Source organism: Martes martes (assembly GCF_963455335.1).
Source record: "Martes martes genome assembly, chromosome: 15".
NCBI classification, from domain to species: domain Eukaryota; kingdom Metazoa; phylum Chordata; class Mammalia; order Carnivora; family Mustelidae; genus Martes; species Martes martes.
In genome coordinates this window covers 49,845,364-49,867,264 of record NC_137903.1, presented here as the reverse complement: position 1 = coordinate 49,867,264, position 21,901 = coordinate 49,845,364, and the positions used below count along the sequence as shown (strand labels likewise).

General features: G+C 36.8%; 1 protein-coding gene across 2 annotated transcripts in view; it reads left to right on the top strand.

Moving 5' to 3' along the window:
• The window catches only part of DHX9 (DExH-box helicase 9), a 52,242-nt gene that overhangs the window by 20,076 nt on the left and 10,265 nt on the right, over positions 1-21,901 (top strand). For both annotated transcript variants that reach the window (XM_080824929.1, XM_080824930.1), the window contains 14 exons: positions 484-530; positions 2,272-2,408; positions 2,702-2,791; positions 2,881-3,042; positions 3,175-3,252; positions 4,008-4,199; positions 10,547-10,688; positions 11,141-11,223; positions 13,817-13,973; positions 15,973-16,073; positions 17,607-17,820; positions 17,995-18,089; positions 18,372-18,445; positions 19,605-19,757. In XM_080824929.1, the coding sequence (XP_080681055.1) occupies positions 484-530; positions 2,272-2,408; positions 2,702-2,791; positions 2,881-3,042; positions 3,175-3,252; positions 4,008-4,199; positions 10,547-10,688; positions 11,141-11,223; positions 13,817-13,973; positions 15,973-16,073; positions 17,607-17,820; positions 17,995-18,089; positions 18,372-18,445; positions 19,605-19,757 (1,725 nt within the window). The remainder of the gene's footprint in view (positions 1-483; positions 531-2,271; positions 2,409-2,701; positions 2,792-2,880; positions 3,043-3,174; positions 3,253-4,007; positions 4,200-10,546; positions 10,689-11,140; positions 11,224-13,816; positions 13,974-15,972; positions 16,074-17,606; positions 17,821-17,994; positions 18,090-18,371; positions 18,446-19,604; positions 19,758-21,901) is intronic.

Genomic DNA, 21,901 nt, shown 5'->3' with positions numbered 1-21,901 from the left:
TATGTTCATGTGTATGTGTGCATGCATGCATATATTTAGCTTATCTTAGCAGATTGAAGTCATTAGTGAGTGGCCCATGCAAAGCAATCTTAAAATAATCACAACTATAATTTAAAGAATTTGGGGCTTGTGGTATTTTTTGGCCCCAGGCTAAATGGAAAATTCCTTTTCATTCAATGGGTTCTAGCTATTGAGACTGCAACCTCTGGAGTAAGTAAACACAGAATCTAAAACCTTAACGTTTTCTTTTCGTGAACAGTTGGCTTGTCAACTTTGATTATAGTTGTCTTGTACCATGTTGTATATTATTTGAAGTTCACATATACTTGATTCGTTCTAGGATTGAACAGAAATTAAGTGTTTACAGTGGTTTTTTGCTGTGACTTGCCTAAGCAGTTGGAAAGCCTGCCTGATTTGGGAGTCCTGGATTTAGTAATTTCTAACAGTAAAATTCCTAACCTTGTTTTGTATATGTTGTTACAGGAGCTTTATTGCAGAAATGACCATTTACATCAAGCAGCTGGGCAGAAGTAAGTGTTACTGCTTCCCTGATACTTTGTCTTATATAGTGGAGTAATACATTAAAGTTTTCAGCCACATATATAGTCTTTATTAATTGAAAGAGTATTAATTGAAAGGGAGCATCCTGGGGTATTTTAGAATATTAGTAATTATATGAATTAGAGGGCCTAATTTCCCACTTTGCAGGTGGAAAAAAAAAGGATCATGCTAGTATTATATTTCAAAGGGTAAGAGATGATAGGTGATGGGCTGCTTAGGAGTTTGCCAGTCAGAGAGCTCTAAAACATTTTTTTTTCTCTACATAAATTTGTTCAGGGAGTTAGGTGAAATTTAGGAAGTAGAGTAGATGTAGAGTAGATGATAGCATTTGAAGCCCCAAGGTAGATGTGTAGCATTTAAGAATCTGAGAGGCAAGAAGAGGTGAAAAAGTTACCTTGAGGAAACAGGAATGGATTGGGGGTATTCATAAGGGAAATAAAAAGTCAAAGATAAAATCATGTATTATTTATTCTTAGTAAGTTTAAAGCAGGCAGTGTGTTACACTTGAAAGTAAGGAACTAGCTTACTGGTTTTGTCACTAACATTGCTAGGACCCTGTTAACTTATCTGCAAATTGAGAGAAACGGCTTAAGATTCTTTTAAGCTTGAGAATTATGCAACTAATACCTAAGGATTTAAATTTATAGTATATGAAAGATTTTCCTCATAAAATCAAACTTTCAAATGAATCATTAAGAGCTGGTGTTGAATTTTTTTATCCTAGACTTTAAAAATAGGTTAGACTTTGAGTAGACGGGATGTTAAGGGAAGAGGATAAAGGCAGTCCATCTTATGCTATTGATCTGACCTTCAAAATTAATTTGACTGATTTGGCTAGTAGGCCTAAAAGTATCTGCGCCCCTTTCTTACCTTGTCCACTCGACAAGCTGAATGATACTAGAGAAGAGACTTGGTATTGGCATTTTCTTTAAGAATTTGAGCGCCAGGATCTTTGGTGCCTAGATCCCCAAATTATAGGCCTCTGGCCAAATACAGCCCCACTACCTGTTTCATAAAATTTTATTAGAACACAGCTACACTTGTTTGTTGATATCAGGGGCTAGTAGCACACTTTGGTAAAAAGCCAGATCATAAATATTTTAAGCTTTGCAGGTCACATGTACATAACCCATTGTTATTTTTGTCTTATTTTTTACAACCCTTTAAAAACATGGAAGCCATTCTTAGTTCCTGGGCCCATAGTTTGTAAAACCCTAGTTTATGTGTTGTCTATGGATGCTTTCACGGTAGGCAGAGTTGAGTGGCTGTGACAGTATGTGGCCTGCCAAGCCTAAACTATTTAGTATCTGATTCTTTGTAGAAGATTGCCAACTCCTGGCATCCCAGTAACCACTTTGGACCCATTTTAATTTCTTTCCTTGTTTTGCTTTTCAAAAGTTAAAACTGCATTTTCTTTCTTTATTTTAATATCAGATGATAATGACAGCTTGGTTGAAATAGGTTTTCTGCTTTTATAATGATTTGTCTGTGTCTTAGTATCTGCTTGTAATCAAGATGGTTATTTAATTGATATGCTGTTTGTGGAATTGCTTTTGGTTAGCAGTTAATGTGAAAAATAACTTAGAGTATAACATACTCAGTAGTTCAGGGGCACTTTTGTATCTAAGCCCCTAGTTGCCTATGATGAGATGTTTCTTTAGTTGGATGATTTATCCTTTCCTTTTTAGTAATCCTGAACTTAAATTATAGGGATTTTCGCACGTGAACATGGATCAAACAAAAAACTGGCAGCCCAGTCCTGTGCCCTGTCACTTGTCAGACAACTCTACCATCTTGGAGTAATCGAAGCTTACTCTGGACTTACAAAGAAGAAAGAAGGAGAAACAGTGAGTCTTTATACTTAGTAGCCCAGGGGGATATTTTAAGATTCAGTTTAGCTTTTGATTAGTATTTGACTAAAGAAGTTACCTTACCTTAAGAAAGGGAAATGGCCCTACTAATCATCTCTCTGGCATGATAGAATGGACAATGAGTAATCATTAATCTTATATGTCCAGGAAGAACTGACTCTTTGACTTTAAGAATATTGTACACTACATGCTCTTAATCCTGCTATAGTAGATTTGAGTAGTGTTCATGTGTATGTTGCATAATTTTCATGGCTGTCCTTTTCCTATAGGTGGAGCCTTACAAAGTTAACCTCTCACAAGATTTAGAACATCAGCTGCAAAACATCATTCAGGAGCTAAATCTTGAGATCGTGCCCCCAGTAAGCATACAGTTAATTTAGTACACCTTTGTATTAAAAATGTATAGTCCAACAAGTAACTGGTATTTTTTTTTCTTATTTTTTAATAGCCTGATGATCCTTTTATGCCTGTCGTACTGAACCTTGGCAAATTGGCTCACTTTGAGCCATCCCAGCGACAAAACCAAATGGGTGTGGTTCCTTGGTCACCTCCACAATCCAATTGGAATCCTTGGACTAGTAGCAACATTGATGAGGGGCCCCTGGCTTATGTGAGTGCAACATTGTTTTTGAGCTCAGACTCTTGTGTTTTATTTTTGAATATATTTCATTAAGATGTCCATATTTTTAAAAATATTTACAATGTGAAGCTTTTGTTTGACTGTTGCCTTCTCATTTTACAGGCTACTCCAGAACAAATAAGTATGGACCTCAAGAATGAGTTAATGTACCAGCTGGAACAGGATCATGATTTGCCAGCAGTAAGTCAGTGAATTATTTAGACATATGGTGCCAGAGCTTTAGAACTTTCTAGGTGTGGGCAGAAGAACAGTGAATAATATATTTTGCCCTTTATAGTAAGTGGATCCTAAGGTACTTACCAAACCTCTAATTGTAGTCACCTCTGAGGATAATTATTTTAAGTTAAGAGTCTGGGATTCTTAGTTAATGTAAATAGAGAGAATTGAGTAGTAACTTGTGGGGGGCATATTTCACTATTTTTTTAGTAAAACAGCATTAAAATGTTGTAAGAAGGGGACTGTATATGGAACATCCAGGGAGAAAAGAGGAAAATAACCGTGTGGACAAGGTCACAAGATAGGTTCTTCAGAAATTCAGTGAAGAGAAGCAGTTCTTTTAGAGATAAAAATGTACATTGTTTTATGCAAAAATATATTTTGAGTATGAAGTCAGTGGAAAGGAATATTTTTATAGAGATGAGAAATTTTTTTAGGGTAAAGACAGTTGCTTCTAATGTATGTGTTGGTAAAACTAGGATTGCCATGGAGCTTTCCTGAACCAAATCTTAGGGGTACCCGGGTGGCTCACTTGGTTGGCCATCTGACTCTTGGTTTCAGTTTGGATCATGAGCTAGTGGTCTTGAGACTGAACCCTGTGTCGGGCTCTGTGCTCAGTGTGGAATCTACTTAAGATTCTCTCCCTCTGTTCCTCCCCTCCTCTCTCTCTCTCTCGCTCTCGCTCTCTCAAAAAATAAAAAATTAAAAAAAAAAAAAAGATCTTGCAGGAGAGAGAGTTGCTGCCTGTGAAGAAATTTGAAAGTGAAATTCTGGAAGCAATTAGTCAAAATTCAGTTGTCATTATCCGAGGCGCTACTGGATGCGGTAAAACCACACAAGTTCCACAGTTTATTCTAGATGACTTCATCCAGAATGACCGAGCCGCAGAATGTAACATTGTGGTAACTCAGGTAAGTAGTAAGCCAGCTTACAAGGTGTATGTCTGGTGTTGGTAGTTTGAGAAGTGGAAACACCTAGACGTCAGGTTATTTCTAATTCTCCGATTAATCCCATTTGTAGCCACATTAGTCTCTTTAAAATTAAAAAAAAAAAATTAAGTCTTGTTCTAATTTCCTTCACTGATAAGCTGAACTGAACCATGTGAGTGATTCTTTTTGTCTGGGCTAGAGGGAGTCTTCGGGCCTAGAATCAGACAAGGCTGAGAATACTTTCTTCCCAGGTTCACATGCAAATCTTGGTCCTCTCCATCTTACCTTAATACTCAGAGCAAGAGGGAAGCTAACAAAACAGTTAATGGTTGACTAACTGAATGCTTAAAGTATGCCAGGTTCTGTTTTAAACAGTTGGTATTTTTTAAACTCATGTAAAGCTTATTATGGCTCTAAGATGTACATAATATTTTATTTAGTATTTGTTTCAGTAAATTAAGGCACAAAGAGTTAAACAAATTGCCCACGTTATTAACACAGGAAGTAGTGGAACTGGGATTCAAAACCAAACAATTTGCCTTTGGAATTCTTCCTTTTAGCTACTATATTGTATTACCTTACCAGCAATAAGTGATGCCTGCGAATTTGTCCCAGAGCTTAGGGAGAAGCTAATTAGCTCTTCCAAGCCTTCTCAAGTTAAAACAGTTTGCATCAGCTCTAACCCTCTACTTTGGGCACCTAGACAGAGACCATTGCATAGAAGCCAGATACCACCTGTCAGTCTGCCTCAGACCTTGACTTAGGGATTCTTAACCTGGGACACATAATTGATCCTTGGGGAGGAGTAGTGAACCTCAAAATAGCAAAAATTGTTTGTGCCTGTACATTTATGTATATACATACAAACCATATTTTTTAAAATTTCTGAAATTGAGGTAGATCTTTTAACAGATCTCATTAGACAGATCTCTGTTTGATGTGACAGTTGGGTTTTTTGGCCTAAAAAAAAAATTACTGAGGGAGTGAACGTTGCATTTAAAATCAGTGCTATCTTAGGCTTTAAAAATATGATAGGTCTACATTTTTCTGAGAAAGGACCCTTAGCTTTCTTCTTCTCAAAACATTCTTTGGCCGCTCCCAAAACTGGTTATGAATCCTTTGCCTCACAGTGAAAGTTCCAGTCCCAAGTACTGTGACCAATAAAATGTCCTTGCTCTTTTGTTGTTGTTGTTTGGGGTTTTTTTGGTTGTTTTGTTGTTGTTGTTGATATCCTTGTTCTTAATGCCTACCTGTCTTATAGGAGGTGTGTTTTTCAGGAATGTCTATTGTTCAGAAGAGGAGTCTTGAGTTCTACTCTGTACTCCCTTCTTACTATCACTCTCCACTTTTAATTTCAAAAACAGTTCAGTTGTATAGGAAGAGCAGATGAGCTGAAAACCTGTTTTTTCTCACTCAGAAGTTGTTCATATGTCATAAGTAGAATAAAATCACTTCCTGCTCAAGTGAGGTGTTTTTTTCACTAGCCATCTGATATCGAAGCCAAGTTAATCTACCAAAAATGGCTTTTATGTATTCTAGACAGAATAGGCTTTTGTATTACAGTCTTAAACTTTGTATAATTTGCTTACCAGCATGTGTCCTTTCCCAGGTAATTTGGACATTTCCTGTGGTTTTATCTGTGAAATGCACAGGTTTTGATATATAGGCTATAACAGATGTAAGCAGTGAGATAAAGGGTGGAATGTAGGTCAAATGTTATTTTACTTCTTTGCATATAAAAACAGCTTTCACTTAGTCCTCTTAATTTTACTCCTTTGTGAAGTGAGAATCATGAAATTGAAAGATACTTCAGAGAATTATTCCATCTTTTTTCTCTGGGTAGAATGTTCATAATAGGTGGTCACTTAAGTTATGCTTGAAAATTTCCATTGGTGTGGGAATGTAGCTTGTTTTCTGATTTTTGGACAAATGACTCTAAACTGTTTGTCATAATGAATCTTTGTTTTAGTGCTTGTCCCAAAATCAGTCTGATACCTTTTTCTTCGTGATGTCTTTTTAAAAGTATGTACTATGTTTCCTTTGAAAGATGTACTATGTTTCCTTTGTCTTACAAATATCTATATTTCAGCCCTGAAGATAGGGTCTAAGATTCAGTTCACCACATTTGAATGCATTGACATCCTACCTGGAATATAAAAGATGGGCCTGAGCATATTGATTAGTCATTGTAGAATATAGTTTTTAATATTCTTAATATTTTTTTTAATAATACAAAGTACTTGAAGGGCACCCGGGCAGCTCAGTTGGTTAAGTGTCTGCCTTTGGCTCAGTCATGATCCTGGGGTCCCTGCCAAGTCTGCTTCTCCCTTTCCCTCTGCCCTCCTACTCCCACTTGTGCACGTTCTCCCCCTCCCCTGCCCAAATACATAAAATCCTTAAAAAAAACAAAAAAAGTTAAAAAATACACACTATTCTGTTAAGTCAGTCTTAGGTAACATTAGTAATTTTTGTAGCAGTATCACTATTGTATCTTTTTTCTTTTTCTCCCACTTGGCAGCCATTTATAGGAAACACATGAAGATGTTACCTAGGTTTTTCTCTGCCTGGTTTATATGTGGTATCTCCAGTCATAGAGCACAAACTGAGAGTTATTATGGACTTCTAGTCCATAATACATGAAACAGAATGGCTTAGGGGCGCCTGGGTGGCTCAGCGGGTTAAGCCTCTGCCTTCGGCTCAGTTCATGGTCTCAGGGTCCTGGAATTGAGCCCCACATCGGGTTCTTTGCTCTGCAGGGGACCTGTTCCCCCCTCACCCCCCGCCTGCCTCTCTGCCTACTTGAGATCTCTCTCTCTCTCTCTCTGTCAAATAAATGAATAAACTCTTTAAAAACCAAAACAAAAACCAGAATGGCTTAAACCATGACTCCTAACTTTATCACTTATCACTATACTCTAGAATAGTAAAGAGAGGAATAGTGAAGCCCTATGTGGAAAGGTAGATCTGCAGGTATAGGTGAAAGATGTTTTACCGGTGAACCTTGTCTTGTATTTATTCACTGTGGGACAGTATGTAAAACAGTTACTGAAGCACAGCAAGAGAAAGGGGATAAATAATTCAAGGGGTAAGTAGAGCACCTTCTTCGTAGGCTGTCAAGTGGCATACAGTCAGAAATGTTTAAACATTCATCAGTAATCTTCTCTGTTGAGCAGTGTTCTCCCACACAACGTGCCTATCCTGTGAAATATTTGTAATGAGCCAAGGATTATGAAAATTTGAAGATTATTTTCTAACTGCTTTTTTCTAACTAAAAGTAATGTGTGCCCACTGGGGGATAATTAGAGTAAATTTTAAAAGCAAAGCCAAGAGCTCATCATCCGGAAGTTAACATTTTTATTTAGATCTTTATCCTTTCAGACTTGATGTCTGCTATATGTATACCATCTTAATCTGTCCTCTTTGTGTAACAGTATACTGTGGTAGAGCAACAATATAATTCTATAATAACTTAATAATTTTCCATTTTATGCATGTTATTAAATGATGGAGCTTTTTAAAGATTGTTTCTAATATTTTGGTATTACATATGCTGAGATGAACACACTTGTACATACATCTTTATATACTCATTTGATTATTTCATTGGAATTTGTAAACACGGAATTGTTGGGTCAGATGGTATACATATTTTAACTTTTATGCACTTTGCTATACTCACCTCAGGAAAAATCCCATCTAATTATTTTTGAATAAAAGGAATGTTTTTCTTCAGTATGTAGTTTATTTTTTTAGTTATTTCTATTAACATATAATGTATTATATGTTAAAGGGGTATAGGTCTGTGAATATCAGGCTTACACATTTCACAGCACTCAGCACATACCCTCCCCAGTGTCCACAACCCAACTACCCTCTCCCAACCCCCCCACCCCCCAGCAACCCTCAGTTTGTGAGATTAAGAGTCTCTTATGGTTTGTCTCCCTCCTGATCCCATCTTGTTTAATTTTTTCCTTTCCTACCTCCCAACCCCCCCATCCTGCCTCTCAAATTCCTCATATCAGAGAGATCATAATGATAATTGTCTTTCTCTGATTGACTTATTTCGCTCAGTGTAATACCCTCTAGTTCCGTGAACATTGTTGCAAATGGCAAGATTTCATTTCTTTTGATGGGTGCATAGTATTCCGTTGTATATCTTCAGTATGTAGTTTAAATGGGTTTTTGTTTGTTTTAAAGTCAGGGCTATTGATACTGGAAGCTGGGAAGTCAGAAGCATACAGAAATATGGGAAGAAGATTGTAAGGTTATTTATTTCTTTGGGTGTTTGAAAGAGTAATCCTCTTGATACTGATTTGTGTGTATATTCAAGAAAATGTGGCCCATAGTGCTTCTGAAGATGGTTGTTTTAGACCTTCTATGTTAATTTGTAACCTCTATCATGGGTGGCTTTCTTGAGTCTTATCTTAAGACAGTTGTGTTTGGGGGCCATATAGAGTTAAGAACTATAATAGGTACTGCTTAGGGAATATGTCATCTGCTGTCCATAGTCATTTCAGGAGGCTGGAAACTATATAAAGATCGTAGACCTGAAAATAGCCCCAAGGAGGTAAAAGCAATCCCCATGTACCCAATAGCATATGAATATACCTCCTAAGAGTCAGATAATCTCATAGATTTAAAATTCATCTAGAAGCCAGCTATTTAGTAGGAATGTTGAAAACTTTAGGAAAGACAAAAATAGAGCAAGGAGGTAGGAGTGGTGTCAGGAATTTATTGTTTAGGATGCCTGGGTGGTTCAGTCTGTTGAAATTCTGCCTTCATCTCAGGTCATAGCCCTGCATTGGGCTCCCTGTTCAGCTGGGGTCTGCTTCTCTCTCAAATAAATTTTTTATTTTTTTAAAGAATTTATCTGTTTGTAGAAAGCAGTGAACTTCTTAAAAAGTCCCAGAAAATGCTGTAATTTGTACATTTAGTGGAATATCATTTTTACATTTCCTGATGTAAGAATGTAGTTGAACTCTTCTCTTGAGGGCTAAATTCAGAGCTCAGTTCTTCATGTAACACTCACAGTTAGTGAGGTGCAGGGTACAGGTCAGTAGTGGTCAGTAAAAGCTAGCATAGCTCAGCAAGTCAAGGCACATAAACCAGAGTATAAGCTCAGGAAAACTCAACACCATGTGTTCAGGAAGACATCTTTTAATCTCTTACCTTTGTGGACAAGATACATATAAAAACTAGGTGATTGTATACTTACCTGTGTTTGCTGCTAGCCCCATACCCTACAGGACCTTAAATTAGGGATATAAAAATTAATAAATCATGTTTTATATTGATTTAAAAAAACAGCTTTAGTGAAGTTACTGAGGTTTTGTTTTGTACTCTTTTTTTTAAGGTGGTTATTTGTCTCTGATTTCCTAAATAGTCATGTCATAAGCTGGGATGATATCATATTGGTATTTATATATGAAACTCAGAAAAAGTTTTCTCGAGCAAGGAACTAAAGTACAACCTGGCATCAAGAACTTCTTGACAAAATCAAATGCAAGGCAACTTAGAAACATTCAATCTTTATAAATCTGCATGTACCTCCATATCTATACCTTCAGGATATAGTAATAGTCATAGTATCAACCAAGTAAATATTGTTTTGTGTACCTATAAGAAGATGGGATACTTCAGAAAATTTTATTTTCAGAAAAATTAAGGTCTAACACTTAACATTCCCCTTGGGCTCGGCATATTTATTGCTTGAAACAGTAATACACACCTGGTTTTCCTCGCCATCTAAGCTTGTCAAGAACAAGAGCGATTTCATTTAGTTTTCTGTCTCTAGCACTGTCTGTGGCACCTGATGCAAATATGCAATGAATAGTTCCTTTTTGAGTTAATAAAATGATTGAATAAAAGGTGACCATAGTAGATATGGCAAAGAAGGAGCTTATTTACCTTCCTAATACTTACACAGCTCAGATAAATAATTTTTTTAAACATGTACCTTCACTTCGATAGGCAGTTACAAGAACTTCGATATGTGCCCTGTTGCCTTCCCTACTGGACAGTTACTCTGAATATTAAGATTTGGGCCAATGGTGAAAACATTTTCTATAAAAACTTGAGAATTGTTTTATATACAAAATGAAAAACAGCATTTTTAAGAGTCTACTATAGACTTAAGTGGTAATTTTTTTTTTGTTATGATTGTAAAAAATTTCGGAGCTTGTTAAAAATGATCATTACTGTTATTCTTTGTGTTGATTGCTGAGCTGGCAGTGGGACAGATTTACCACAGTAATTCAATAACCCTAATAAGCAAGTGTATCTATAATTTTGCACCTTTGAGTCACTTTCTTTTTTCTTTCTTGTCTCAGCCCAGGAGAATCAGTGCAGTTTCTGTGGCTGAGCGAGTTGCCTATGAGAGAGGAGAAGAGCCTGGAAAAAGCTGTGGCTATAGTGTTCGATTTGAGTCAGTCCTTCCCCGTCCTCATGCCAGTATAATGTTTTGTACTGTCGGTAAGTAATTTGTTTTATTTTGGTCTTTGACTTGGAGTTTATATTGTATTATTTATGAAGAACCTTGGTAACAATGCAGAGTGGCTGGAAATAAGTCAAGGAGCCAGTCTGAGAATTTTCATTTCAGTAGAACTTGTGGCACTTTTCCTCTAAATGGAGAGCATTATATTACCCCTGGTTTTTATAGCTTAGAGAAGATAAAATCTGCTTAGGTTACCAGAGTTATGTCTTCTAATACTCTTTTTGTTGGACAAATGGGTTTCAGAACACAGTTACCTTTTAATAATTTAAATATACAGATTACTATTTTTTCCCTAAAATGATGCTGGGGTTATATTAACTGAAACGTAGTTGATTGTCTAAATGTTTGTTTTGTTACACATTTTTATACCTCCCTACTTCAGTCAACATAGAAACTCATCTCCAGTTGTTCCGCTCATTTCCTTTTCCAGGTGTGCTCCTAAGAAAATTAGAAGCGGGCATTCGAGGAATCAGTCATGTAATTGTAGATGAAATACATGAAAGAGACATAAATGTAAGTAATTTGAGAGTTACTGTAAAGTACTAATGTTAATATTCTCAATTAAAAAATCAAAGTAGAATATCTTCCCTTTTCCCACTTTTTATATCTTCTATCAAAATCAGGAGCTTTAGTCACCAAGATATTAGATACCTGTTTTTAGCAAGGCAAATAAACCTTTTTTCTTAGTTAAATGCGCAGAATTCTAAAAGTCCTCTTGTTAAATATCATTGCAATGATCAGTAAGAGGTAGTGTAATACAGCAGCTGGACTGTTTATGACTGAATCATCGATAGAATTTTAATAATTTTTCTTTGAACTGGAGATTAATCTGAGATAAATTTTTTAAGTTTTAAATTCAGCATAATTAGTAATATTTTTCTGGATGTTTGAAGCTCTGATCTTTTCACATGTCAATGAAAATCATGCCAAATTAGGAGAAAACTAGAATTTATTTCATAACCCTTCCCTTTTTTGGTCTTTGGCAAAATTTGTATACGATTACTATATAATTGTGTAATTTAAAGGTTGGTAGCATAAAGCAATGATTTGTTTTTATGCCACTATTTTACATATCCAAACAAAGGTGTCCCTGAATAGGCAGTACGTCATTCAGACTGTTACCAAGCTGCTATTGCTCAGAACACTGATTAGAGGGCCTTCTCTTTAGAAAATACTTGTATAGTCGTATATATGTATAATATTTGTATAGCTGTACTTTGACTTTTATGGTTGAACTAAAATGAGTAAGAAAATTTGGTTTATTAGATAGCTTTTAAAATCAGAAATACAATTTTTCAGTGAGGTAAAATTTTTTTGTCATTCAAAATCTCTTGAAAACTAGTTCTTTCTCTGATTAACTTAAAATGAAATGTTTCAGTAAGTGTTTTTAGAGTTTATCCCGAATCTTACTGGAAACATCATGGATCATAATTACAACTTTCCTAAAAATAATAAGTGATTCTGGTCAGCTTTCCTTCAAAGTCTGTCAGGTCTATGTAAATGTACCGTTCACAGTGAAAAATGAAAAAAATGCCTTTTAGAAACTTTTTATATTCTCTTTCATATGAGCCTTATCCAACTTAGAGACCAATTATAATAAATAATAGGGAATAGGAATATTTAACAGTGCGGCTGGAAGAAAAGGTTAATTACAAAAGTCAGTTTTGTTTTATGTATTATTAAAAAACGGCTAGAAAACAACTCAAAAGATAACATTGCAGTAGTCAGAATGTCGAATACTTAAGAATAAATCAACCCTATAGATACCACTTCTCCCCAAGTTGATCCAGTTTGAATGCAGTTCTAATCAAATTCCCATCAGGGAAAAAAAAAACAAAAAACAAAAAAAACAAATTCCCATCAGGATTTTTCATAGAATTTAATAGGCTGATTATGAATACTTAGAGGGAAGATTGTGGACCGAAATAATGAGGATTTCTGGAGAAGAGAGAATGGATTGTCTTGGCTTTACAGATACCAGGACTTAATTCAAAGCTATAGTAATTGAGATGGTACAGGGATTGAAGGTTGTAATGATTGAGACAGTACATGGGTTGAGCACTGAATTATTCAGAATATGGAAACATTGTGGGAACAGATGGTGTGTTGAATGCAGCATTGGTAATAGGAGTGATGGCATGTTGGGTCATTGGGAAAGGGGAGTGGGTTCTTCCATAAATTAAGTCGGAAACAAATGGTCACCATAAGGAAATAGTTGCAGTTGGACCTTGTCTCCTATCCAGATAAAAAATCAGTTCTAGATAAACTAAGGACTTAAATGCCAAAGCAGTTTTAAAAATCATAAGTAAAAAATAGAAGTAAACATCATGATAGCATTGTCCAGTATAAATATATATTTATATACTATATATATTGTATGTGCACTTGTATAGATGAGAGAGGAAAGGTATATGAAAAGAAGAAAAAATAGAAGTAAACATCTAGACAGCACTGTCCAATAGAAATATATAGTATAGGTACCTGTGTAGATGAGAGAGGAAAGGTATATGAAAAGGAATAAGATGATTCAGGATGGTTTTCTCTAGTTGAGGAAGACAATGTAGGGCAGGAGGGCCACACAGCCAAAGAAAAGTTACAAGTCGGAGTTACAGCTTTTGTGGTGTCTGGTAGGTAGATGGGTACATTATCTTATTAAGTTGTAACTGTTTTGGCCATTATTTTGTTTGAACCAAATAAGACCTTTCCAGTATTTTTAAGATTAGCTTTTCAGGTGGATCGATAACTGAGTTTTGGTTCATCATGGCTTTCCCTCTTCCCTAGTTAAAGTTTGTATGACTACAAATATAAATTTCACTGGGAATTTTGAGATGAATTCTTTGCTCTCGTTAATTTTTTATTCCTCTCCCTTCTCCTACCTAAATAGCACTCATTTTTAATCCCTATTAAATTGTAGCTATTAGGCTACAACTGTTACTAAAAATACTACTGAATCCCACAGTAACCCTTTACCTTACACTTCTGCAAGCCACCAAAGAAACTGAGTTTCATTGATTTCTACATAACACAAGCAAACTCTTGGTCTGGTCTTTTACTAGCATGAACTTCTTATGCGTTTTTTTTTTTTTTCATTTGTGTTTTTTAATAGACCGACTTCCTTTTGGTAGTGTTGCGTGATGTGGTTCAGGCTTATCCTGAAGTTCGCATTGTTCTCATGTCTGCTACTATTGACACCAGTATGTTCTGCGAATATTTCTTCAATTGCCCCATCATTGAAGTTTATGGGAGGACTTACCCAGTGCAAGGTAAATAGTTTGGAGGTAGGGTGGGAGGGTGAACATCTTTTATGCATTGGAGTTGGGATTTTCTTAGTCTTGGAAATTGGAGTAATAGTTCAAAAGACATTAAAAATACAGGCCAAGGTAGAATATCAAATGCCTCATAGCATTCTTGGGCTTTTACTTAAGCAGCAGTGAGTACAATATGAAGAGCAGGAACAGGTTTCATCATTACTTGAGGATTTGCCATATCCAGTAAGTTTCCTGCTTTTTCCTTATAGCAAAGATAACTTTCAGAGTTACATACTGTCGTGTGTAAATCATTATGGCCTGTAGATGTTTATGGGAAATACTATTAAAAAGTTTAAGCAGCCAGTCACATTACAAGAGAATCTTTCTTAGAGCCAAAGCAGGCATATGTTAAAATGACATTAAGGTGAGTGTGTCAGGATCAAGTATTTCTGATAGGTAATAGCTCCTTTACTTTCATTTTTCCCCTTCTTTAGATTTATTTATACATTTTAGAGATAGCGAGCGTGCGAGAACCCGTGGGCCAACTAGAGCAGGGGGAGCAGGTGGGGGAGAGGGCGAGCAGCAGACTCCCTGCGGAGTGCGGAGCCTGAGAAGCCTGAGGATAAGGGGCTGATCTCCCCAGAGATCATGACCTGAACTGAAACCACACATAGGATGTTTAACTGACTGAGCCACCCAGGCACCCCACACCTTTACTTACTTCAGAATATTTTATCACCATTTTTTAGGATAGTCATTTAATAGCTTGGTTAAAAAAGTGAATTCTACCATAAATTGAGGGCATGAAAATAAGCCAAAAAATTTGCTGTGTGGGTATGAAATGATAAATGGCTATGTCAGGATACTGTTTTTTGAAATTCAGAACTAGGGGTAGCTCTATATCAAAAGCCAGTGCAGTTGTATCCTGTGAGGGTACAGGTTGACAGTTGTAAAGCTGTTTACATGTGTATTGAGATTGAAAAAAAAAATGGATGGCAGATGTTGGAGCCAGGCTTATTATTGGAGTGAGAGGTGATAGCTAAGGAGGGAAGGCTTGAATGAGCCATGTAGTATATGATTACTTCTGGAAACATCAGTAAGAAGTCATGTTACAAGTGAAGAGATACAGAAATAATTACAAATATGTATGGATACATGGGTGAGTATGCTTGCATATATTTCCTAGCTCTGTCTGCCGACCACAGTGATAGAGACAGAGGGACACAGGAGCCAACCTGAAAGAGCTGGAATAATTTGAACAAAAATAAATAAAGTAACATAGTATGGATTATAACCCTAAGGATAAAATAAATACCCATGAATCCATATGGTGGTTGAATAAATAAATGGGTTATAAAGACACATCTCTCGTATGGAATAATTCCAAAAAAATATAGAGATACTCTCCCTCTTACCTTAAAAAAGTAAGGCTTACCTCCCTGTCCCTTGAGTGTCTTGCGTTTAATGACTTGCTTCATCAGTGATGAGTTGTACAGGTTGTATGTAATGTGAAGAGTAGCACTTTGGGACTCAGCATATAGAGGGGAATTGTTATAGATCATTAGAACTATAGATTATGAGATATTTCTGGGCCCAGCTTAGAACCCCAGGAGTATAATTGATCAGCAGATACTCCAGCTTTCCTGATGGAGGAAGGATGGACTAAGGTATATTACTGTATTCACATTCTTTCTTTCCTCGTGGGAGGGTACAGGACAGTACATGTACCCTGTGGGCATTCCACAGATGTTTGATTGAGTATTGTATATTGAGGGTGCCCTGTCTTGCTTGGTGGGAACATGTAGGAGAGATACCTCACCTACCTTCAAGGCCCAAGAAATTGGGACACTGAGTTTGGAAAAAAGAGGTTATTTATTACCACTGGAATTCCTTGCTAATTAGAAGAATCAGGGGGTTATTAAGGTCATTTTGAGTTATGAATTAGAAAATGAGTTTTGAAGACTTCTCCATTCTGAACGTTGACAGTACTCACCTGACTGGATTATCTTGGCAGAATATTTTTTGGAAGACTGTATTCAGATGACCCACTTTATTCCTCCACCAAAGGACAAGAAGAAGAAGGATAAGGAAGATGATGGTGGTGAGGATGATGATGTAAGTGAATCTTCATGGAAAGTGATCATTAGGGACAAATTGTTATTGTTGTGAACAGAATGATTTTAGTAAAAACATGTAATGAATTAGCATTATAGAAAATTTTTTTAGGGGCGCCTGGGTGGCTCAGTGGGTTAAGCCTCTGCCTTCAGCTCAGGTCATGATCTCAGAATCCTGGGATTGACCACTGTATCAGGCTCTCTGCTTAGCAGGGAGCCTGCTTCCCCCTGCGTCTCTGCCTCTTTGTGATCTCTCTCTGCCAAATAAATACATAAAATCTTTAAAAAAATAAAAGAAAGAAAGAAAATTTTTAAGTAACTATGATGTCTGTTTTTAAAGTAGTTGATGTATTTTACTCCAAAGGATTCTGTGTTCAGTGATAAGCTCTTTTCATACCACAAGTTAAGTTAATTCTAGATAAAGGTTAAAAGAAAAAGGAGGAAAGAGTAAGGTGTTCAAAGGCCATATGTGGTTGGAAATAACTCCCATTTTGCAGGGGTTTGTTTTCCTTGGATCACAGTATTTGGCAAGCTGGTAGAAAGGCAAAATCTTGTGCCCCATCCCAGATCTACTAAATCAGGATGTACATTTGACCAAAATCTCCATGTGATCCATATGTACAATAAAGTTTTCAAAGCAGCAGCTACCCTCCTAGATTAGAGAGCCTTTGTGTGATGACTTTATCTGATGGAAGTTATTAAACCAGGGAGTTAGGAGGGATTTCCTAAGAAGAAAGAGAAAAAAAAAGTGACACTTACTTTGAGATTTGGACCAATGATAATGTAAAAATGCATCTTATATCTGAAACTTTGAACAGAATAAATACTGTAAAACAGCAATGCAGGATTTGATAGGAAATAAGCTGGAATATTTTTAATTAGAAGATAAGAGGATATAAATGAACAGCAGCTAGAAAGTTTATCAGGCAGAAAAAAGACCAGTTGTGAATAACAACTTTCTTCTTACTAAAGGCTTGGTTTAGCATTGATTCTAAGGCAGACTTTTTAGAAAATACAGACCACATTATTTTAGAAATAGATGATCAGATGAGCTGCCAGCAGGACACTCATTTAAGAGTTAAAGGACTTCATATTTGGTATAAGATGAGTCTGGAATTACACAGGGAGGTGTTGTGTATAGGTAAAGTAATCATGGTAATTGATGCATGGGACCATAGGAACAATTCATTAACCAGTGAGGAGAATATTTTTGAGAGACCAATGGGTCTTACGAAAGAAATATACTTGGTGGAAGGAGCCATTAGAAGTTTCAGAGTCAAATTTAAGAGTTTGTTCTTGAATTTTAGACATTGCCTGTGGGAAATATTGGTCATGAGGAAAATTCAGTTATCCCAATACGTAGTAGGTTCTACATTTTTAGAAATTAAATTTCTTCTGTATGTCAGATACGACTAATCAGCCAGAATTAATAAGGACATTAGGTGTTATTTGAATGTTAAGGACAAATTTAAGAGACAACTTGTGACCTGTAGTCATTAAGACAATTCAAAATACATCTCCCTGTTTTCTGCAGGCAAATTGCAACCTCATCTGTGGTGATGAATATGGTCCAGAAACAAAGATGAGCATGGCTCAGTTGAATGAAAAAGAAACCCCTTTTGAACTCATTGAAGCTCTTCTTAAGTACATTGAGACCCTTAATGTTCCTGGAGCTGTGTTGGTTTTTCTGCCTGGCTGGAATTTAATTTATACTATGCAGAAGCATTTGGAGATGAATCCACATTTTGGTATGCGTCTTTAAATTCTCACATATTTGACTGTGAAAAATGAATATTTTTGCTTGTGCTTTGCCAGCATGTGAACACAAAATGTAGTATTGTGTCAGTATTTGGGTAAAAATATACATAGTATAGAGCAGTTTTAAAATATTTTTAGACTTTAACCTTTCCTTATTGTTATAGGGAGCCATCGGTATCAGATTCTACCTCTGCATTCTCAGATTCCTCGAGAGGAACAGCGCAAAGTATTTGATCCGGTACCAGCTGGAGTAACCAAGGTAAGTAGTAAACATTTACACTTATGGGGTTGGAAGTTACATAGATCTTAAATATTACAGCCTTCAGGGAATGACCCCCCCCAAATTGCAGTCCAACTAAATTGAGGAGGGAAAGAAGGCGTCTTCTTTTCCTGAGCTTAGTAAATTTTTCATTAGTCGGGTGGTGAGTGAATGATTTTTTTAAGAATCCTGGAATTCTCTTGTCACTTGCAAATTCTTCTTTTAAGTGCATAACAGGAAAATATTTTCTGAAGTATAATTTTTCTTGATATTTCTTCACAGGTTATTTTGTCCACAAATATTGCTGAGACTAGCATTACCATAAATGATGTTGTTTATGTCATTGACTCCTGCAAGTAAGTTTCCATGGAACCTATTTGCCTAGAATAAATCTTAAGAATGTTCTATGTAGTATTTAGTATCAGTTAACAGAATCAAAGTCACTCTTTTTTTTTGAAGTCCTGTGTTCTCTAAATTATTGTGTACTGTATATACTGGATTATAGGTTAATTAGTAATTCTTGATGTTGATTTATCACAAGTCATGGTAGAAAGTTGACAAGGCTTGACACTTGTAACTTCTGAGTTTCCCACTACCCTTGTCTGCTAGTATTTGCTCATTTCTCATTAGGTGTTTCTGTTGATCACAGCCACACAGTGACTCATACTGTTCAGTGTATAAAGATGACCAATATTTATCTTACAACAAATACTTATCTAGGGGACATTTACTTAAGAATTAAAAGAGTTCGTACTTGGTATATAATGAGCCTGGGAAATACACGAGGATGCATTGTGTACAGATAAAGTCCACAATTACATGGTAACTGATACCCAGGACAGGAAAGGCAAAGCTTTGTCATATCTGGCTAGCTTGTGCCCCATGTCTTCTCTACATAGTCCCTCCACCTCCCCAGCAATTGAGAAAGATCTGCCAGTGCCCGTTGCAGGGAGTGGTGACTAGCACACAGCTCTCCTGTGCCAGCTCCAGTCGTAGTGCCAGCTACCCATGTGGAACATTGAAGGACTCTGAGGTTGCTTAGGGGTTTGGCAGGACTGTGAGGGCACTGCTTGGTGAGGTCATCAACTTTTAGATCATAGATAGCCTGGAAGTTATACTCTTTGGGATAGACTTGGGTTGAATAATTACTCTTTACTCTTATGTATGTGCCAAATCCTGTTTGAATGCTTTTCATTCATTAGTTCACTTAATGTTTATAAATAAAAACTATGAGGTCAGTAAGAGTATTACAGCCATTTTCAGATGAGGAAAATGGGGCACAGAAAGGTTAGTAACCTGGCCAAGACCGTCCGGCTGGTAAGTGGCACAGATGTGGTGTTATTGCCTCTTAGAAGGTTGACAACTCAGAGGGTGTGGTCAGATTCTTCCTGGTGCTGTTCACAGGCTTCATGTCAGCACAGTTACCTGGAAAGCATCCATCCCTTAGCGGAAATAAGATAGTTATGTACTGGTGGTACATGTGAGTCTTAGAATTAGCCACTGTTTCCTATTTAGGCAGAAAGTGAAGCTGTTCACTGCTCACAACAATATGACCAACTATGCTACAGTATGGGCCTCCAAAACAAACCTCGAGCAGCGGAAAGGACGAGCTGGCCGCGTGCGGCCTGGATTCTGCTTTCACCTGTGTAGCCGAGCTCGTTTTGAGAGGTAAGACCCAATTCTTGAATAAAGATGCAGATTTGTTTTTTCACCCCTTCATAGAGTACATTCCCTGCTGCCCCCATCCTGCTATGAACTTAAACTCAGAGCACATCAGTGCCTCTGGTTACACATACTGGAGGATAGAGAACTTGGCTTAAATAACAAGGTTGTGGCAAGAGTGAGGGGCGCCTGGATGGCTTAGTTGGTTAAGCAACTGTCATCGTCGGCTCACATCATGATCCTGGAGTCCCGGGATCAAGTCCCACATCAGGCTCCCTGCTCAGCGGGGAGTCTGCTTCTCCCACTGACCCCTCTCCTCTCATGCTCTCACTCTCAGACTCTCTCACATTCTGTCTCTCTCAGGTAAATAAATAAAATCTTTTTTTAAAAAAAGATTGTGGCAAGAGTGAAATTATCGATGATGGCATGTTTGCTACTGATATTCTGATTATTACTGATCTTTTATTTTTTTATTATTATTTTTTTTTATTACTGATCTTTTAAAGGGAGGCTATATGGACATTATTTTAGTTCCACTTAGGTCACTTTAGGATTACTGATATTTATGGAATGGTTAACTTCTTGAAAAATAACATTTAAAAAATACTTTTATATTTACAGAAATTTTCTCCCCCCAGTGTTAACACATCACTGTCTCTCAGAGGATCCTCCACCTATGCCTGAGAAATAGAGGGCATTATTTGGATAAGGAAACTAAAACTTAAGGCACTTAGCTGACTTTTCCGGACTGAAATCCAAGTCTGTTAATACCTTGTCCAGTTCCATTTTTACTGTATGCCTGTTGGGGAATGTTTGTGTTTGGGACTTTTTTGGTTAAAAAAAAATCCTTATCTCTATGAATTACAGATGTAAGATGCATAGTTATGAGTTTCTGGATGTCCACATGTGTGCGTTAGCTTTGACCAGTTGACCAAAAGATAGAGTTAGGTGTTTTATACATGTGTGTATTTATCCCAGTGAAGTGTTGTGCAACAGACTTAATTTAGGTGACCAGATGTATATAACTCACTGAAGAAAAACCAAGGAAACGTTGATTTGCTTTTGTACTGGTAAGTTAGGGCTCTCTGGTAATTGTAAATGTCAGTTTATTTGAGCATCAGAAGTTAGCTCAGGAGACTGGCTGCAACGTTTGGGAGATACCTACTTTTTAAAGGTTAGATTGTCCCCCGAACTGAAGAAACAAGTACTGTACTCTAACATCTTAGAGTGAAAACCATCTACTAATTAGTAATGGCATGAATAGGCCTATAATAAAGGATTTTTGTTCTTTTCTCTATAGGATGAGGAACAGATAATGCTGTCTGCATTTATGTAAACCTTATTTAAGCTGACCTAAGTCTTGCCAGCAGTGTTGGAATTATCTCTAAATGGGTCCCATGAATCTTCATCATGAATAGTGTATAGCCAATAAGTCTGAATTAGAAATTTAGAACATAGGCACCTAGGGGTACCTGTGTAGCTCAGTCGGTTAAGCATCCGACTCTTGATCTCAGCTCAGGTCTCAATCCTGAGGGTTGTGATTTTAAGTACTCCCCCTCCCCAAATGTAGAGTCCTGGATTGATTGATTGATTATTATTTTTAACGTTCTCTCTCTTTTAAGAATATTTTATTCATTTATTTGACAGAGAGAGAGGGGGGGAACACAAGCAGGGCGAGTGGGAAAGGGAGAAGCAGCCTTCTTCCAGAGCAGGGAGTCTGATGTGGGGCTAGATCCCAGGACCCTGGGATCATGACCCGAGCCAAAGGCAGATGCTTAACGACTGAGCCACCCAGGTGCCCCTAGAGTCCTGGATTTTAATACTGTTTGTACCTATTCTGTCACATAACCTAAATATTTACACTCTTTAGGTCTCTGTTTCCCCATTTTGTAAAATGAGATTAAGTTATTTAACTTTCTGTGCTCCTTCAGTTGAAAATGAAAGATAGTATAATGCCAAACACAGGATTTGTTTGAGAACTAAATGAGTTAATGAGTTAATATTGTAAAATACTGAGAACAACACTTGGCACGTGGTAAGCTCCCAGTAAATGTTACCTGTTATCATTGTTAATATTAATTTGTAATAGAAACTTTTATTATTAAAGTGTTTAAGGGTTAGATGATCTGTAAAATCCTTTCTGGTAGCAC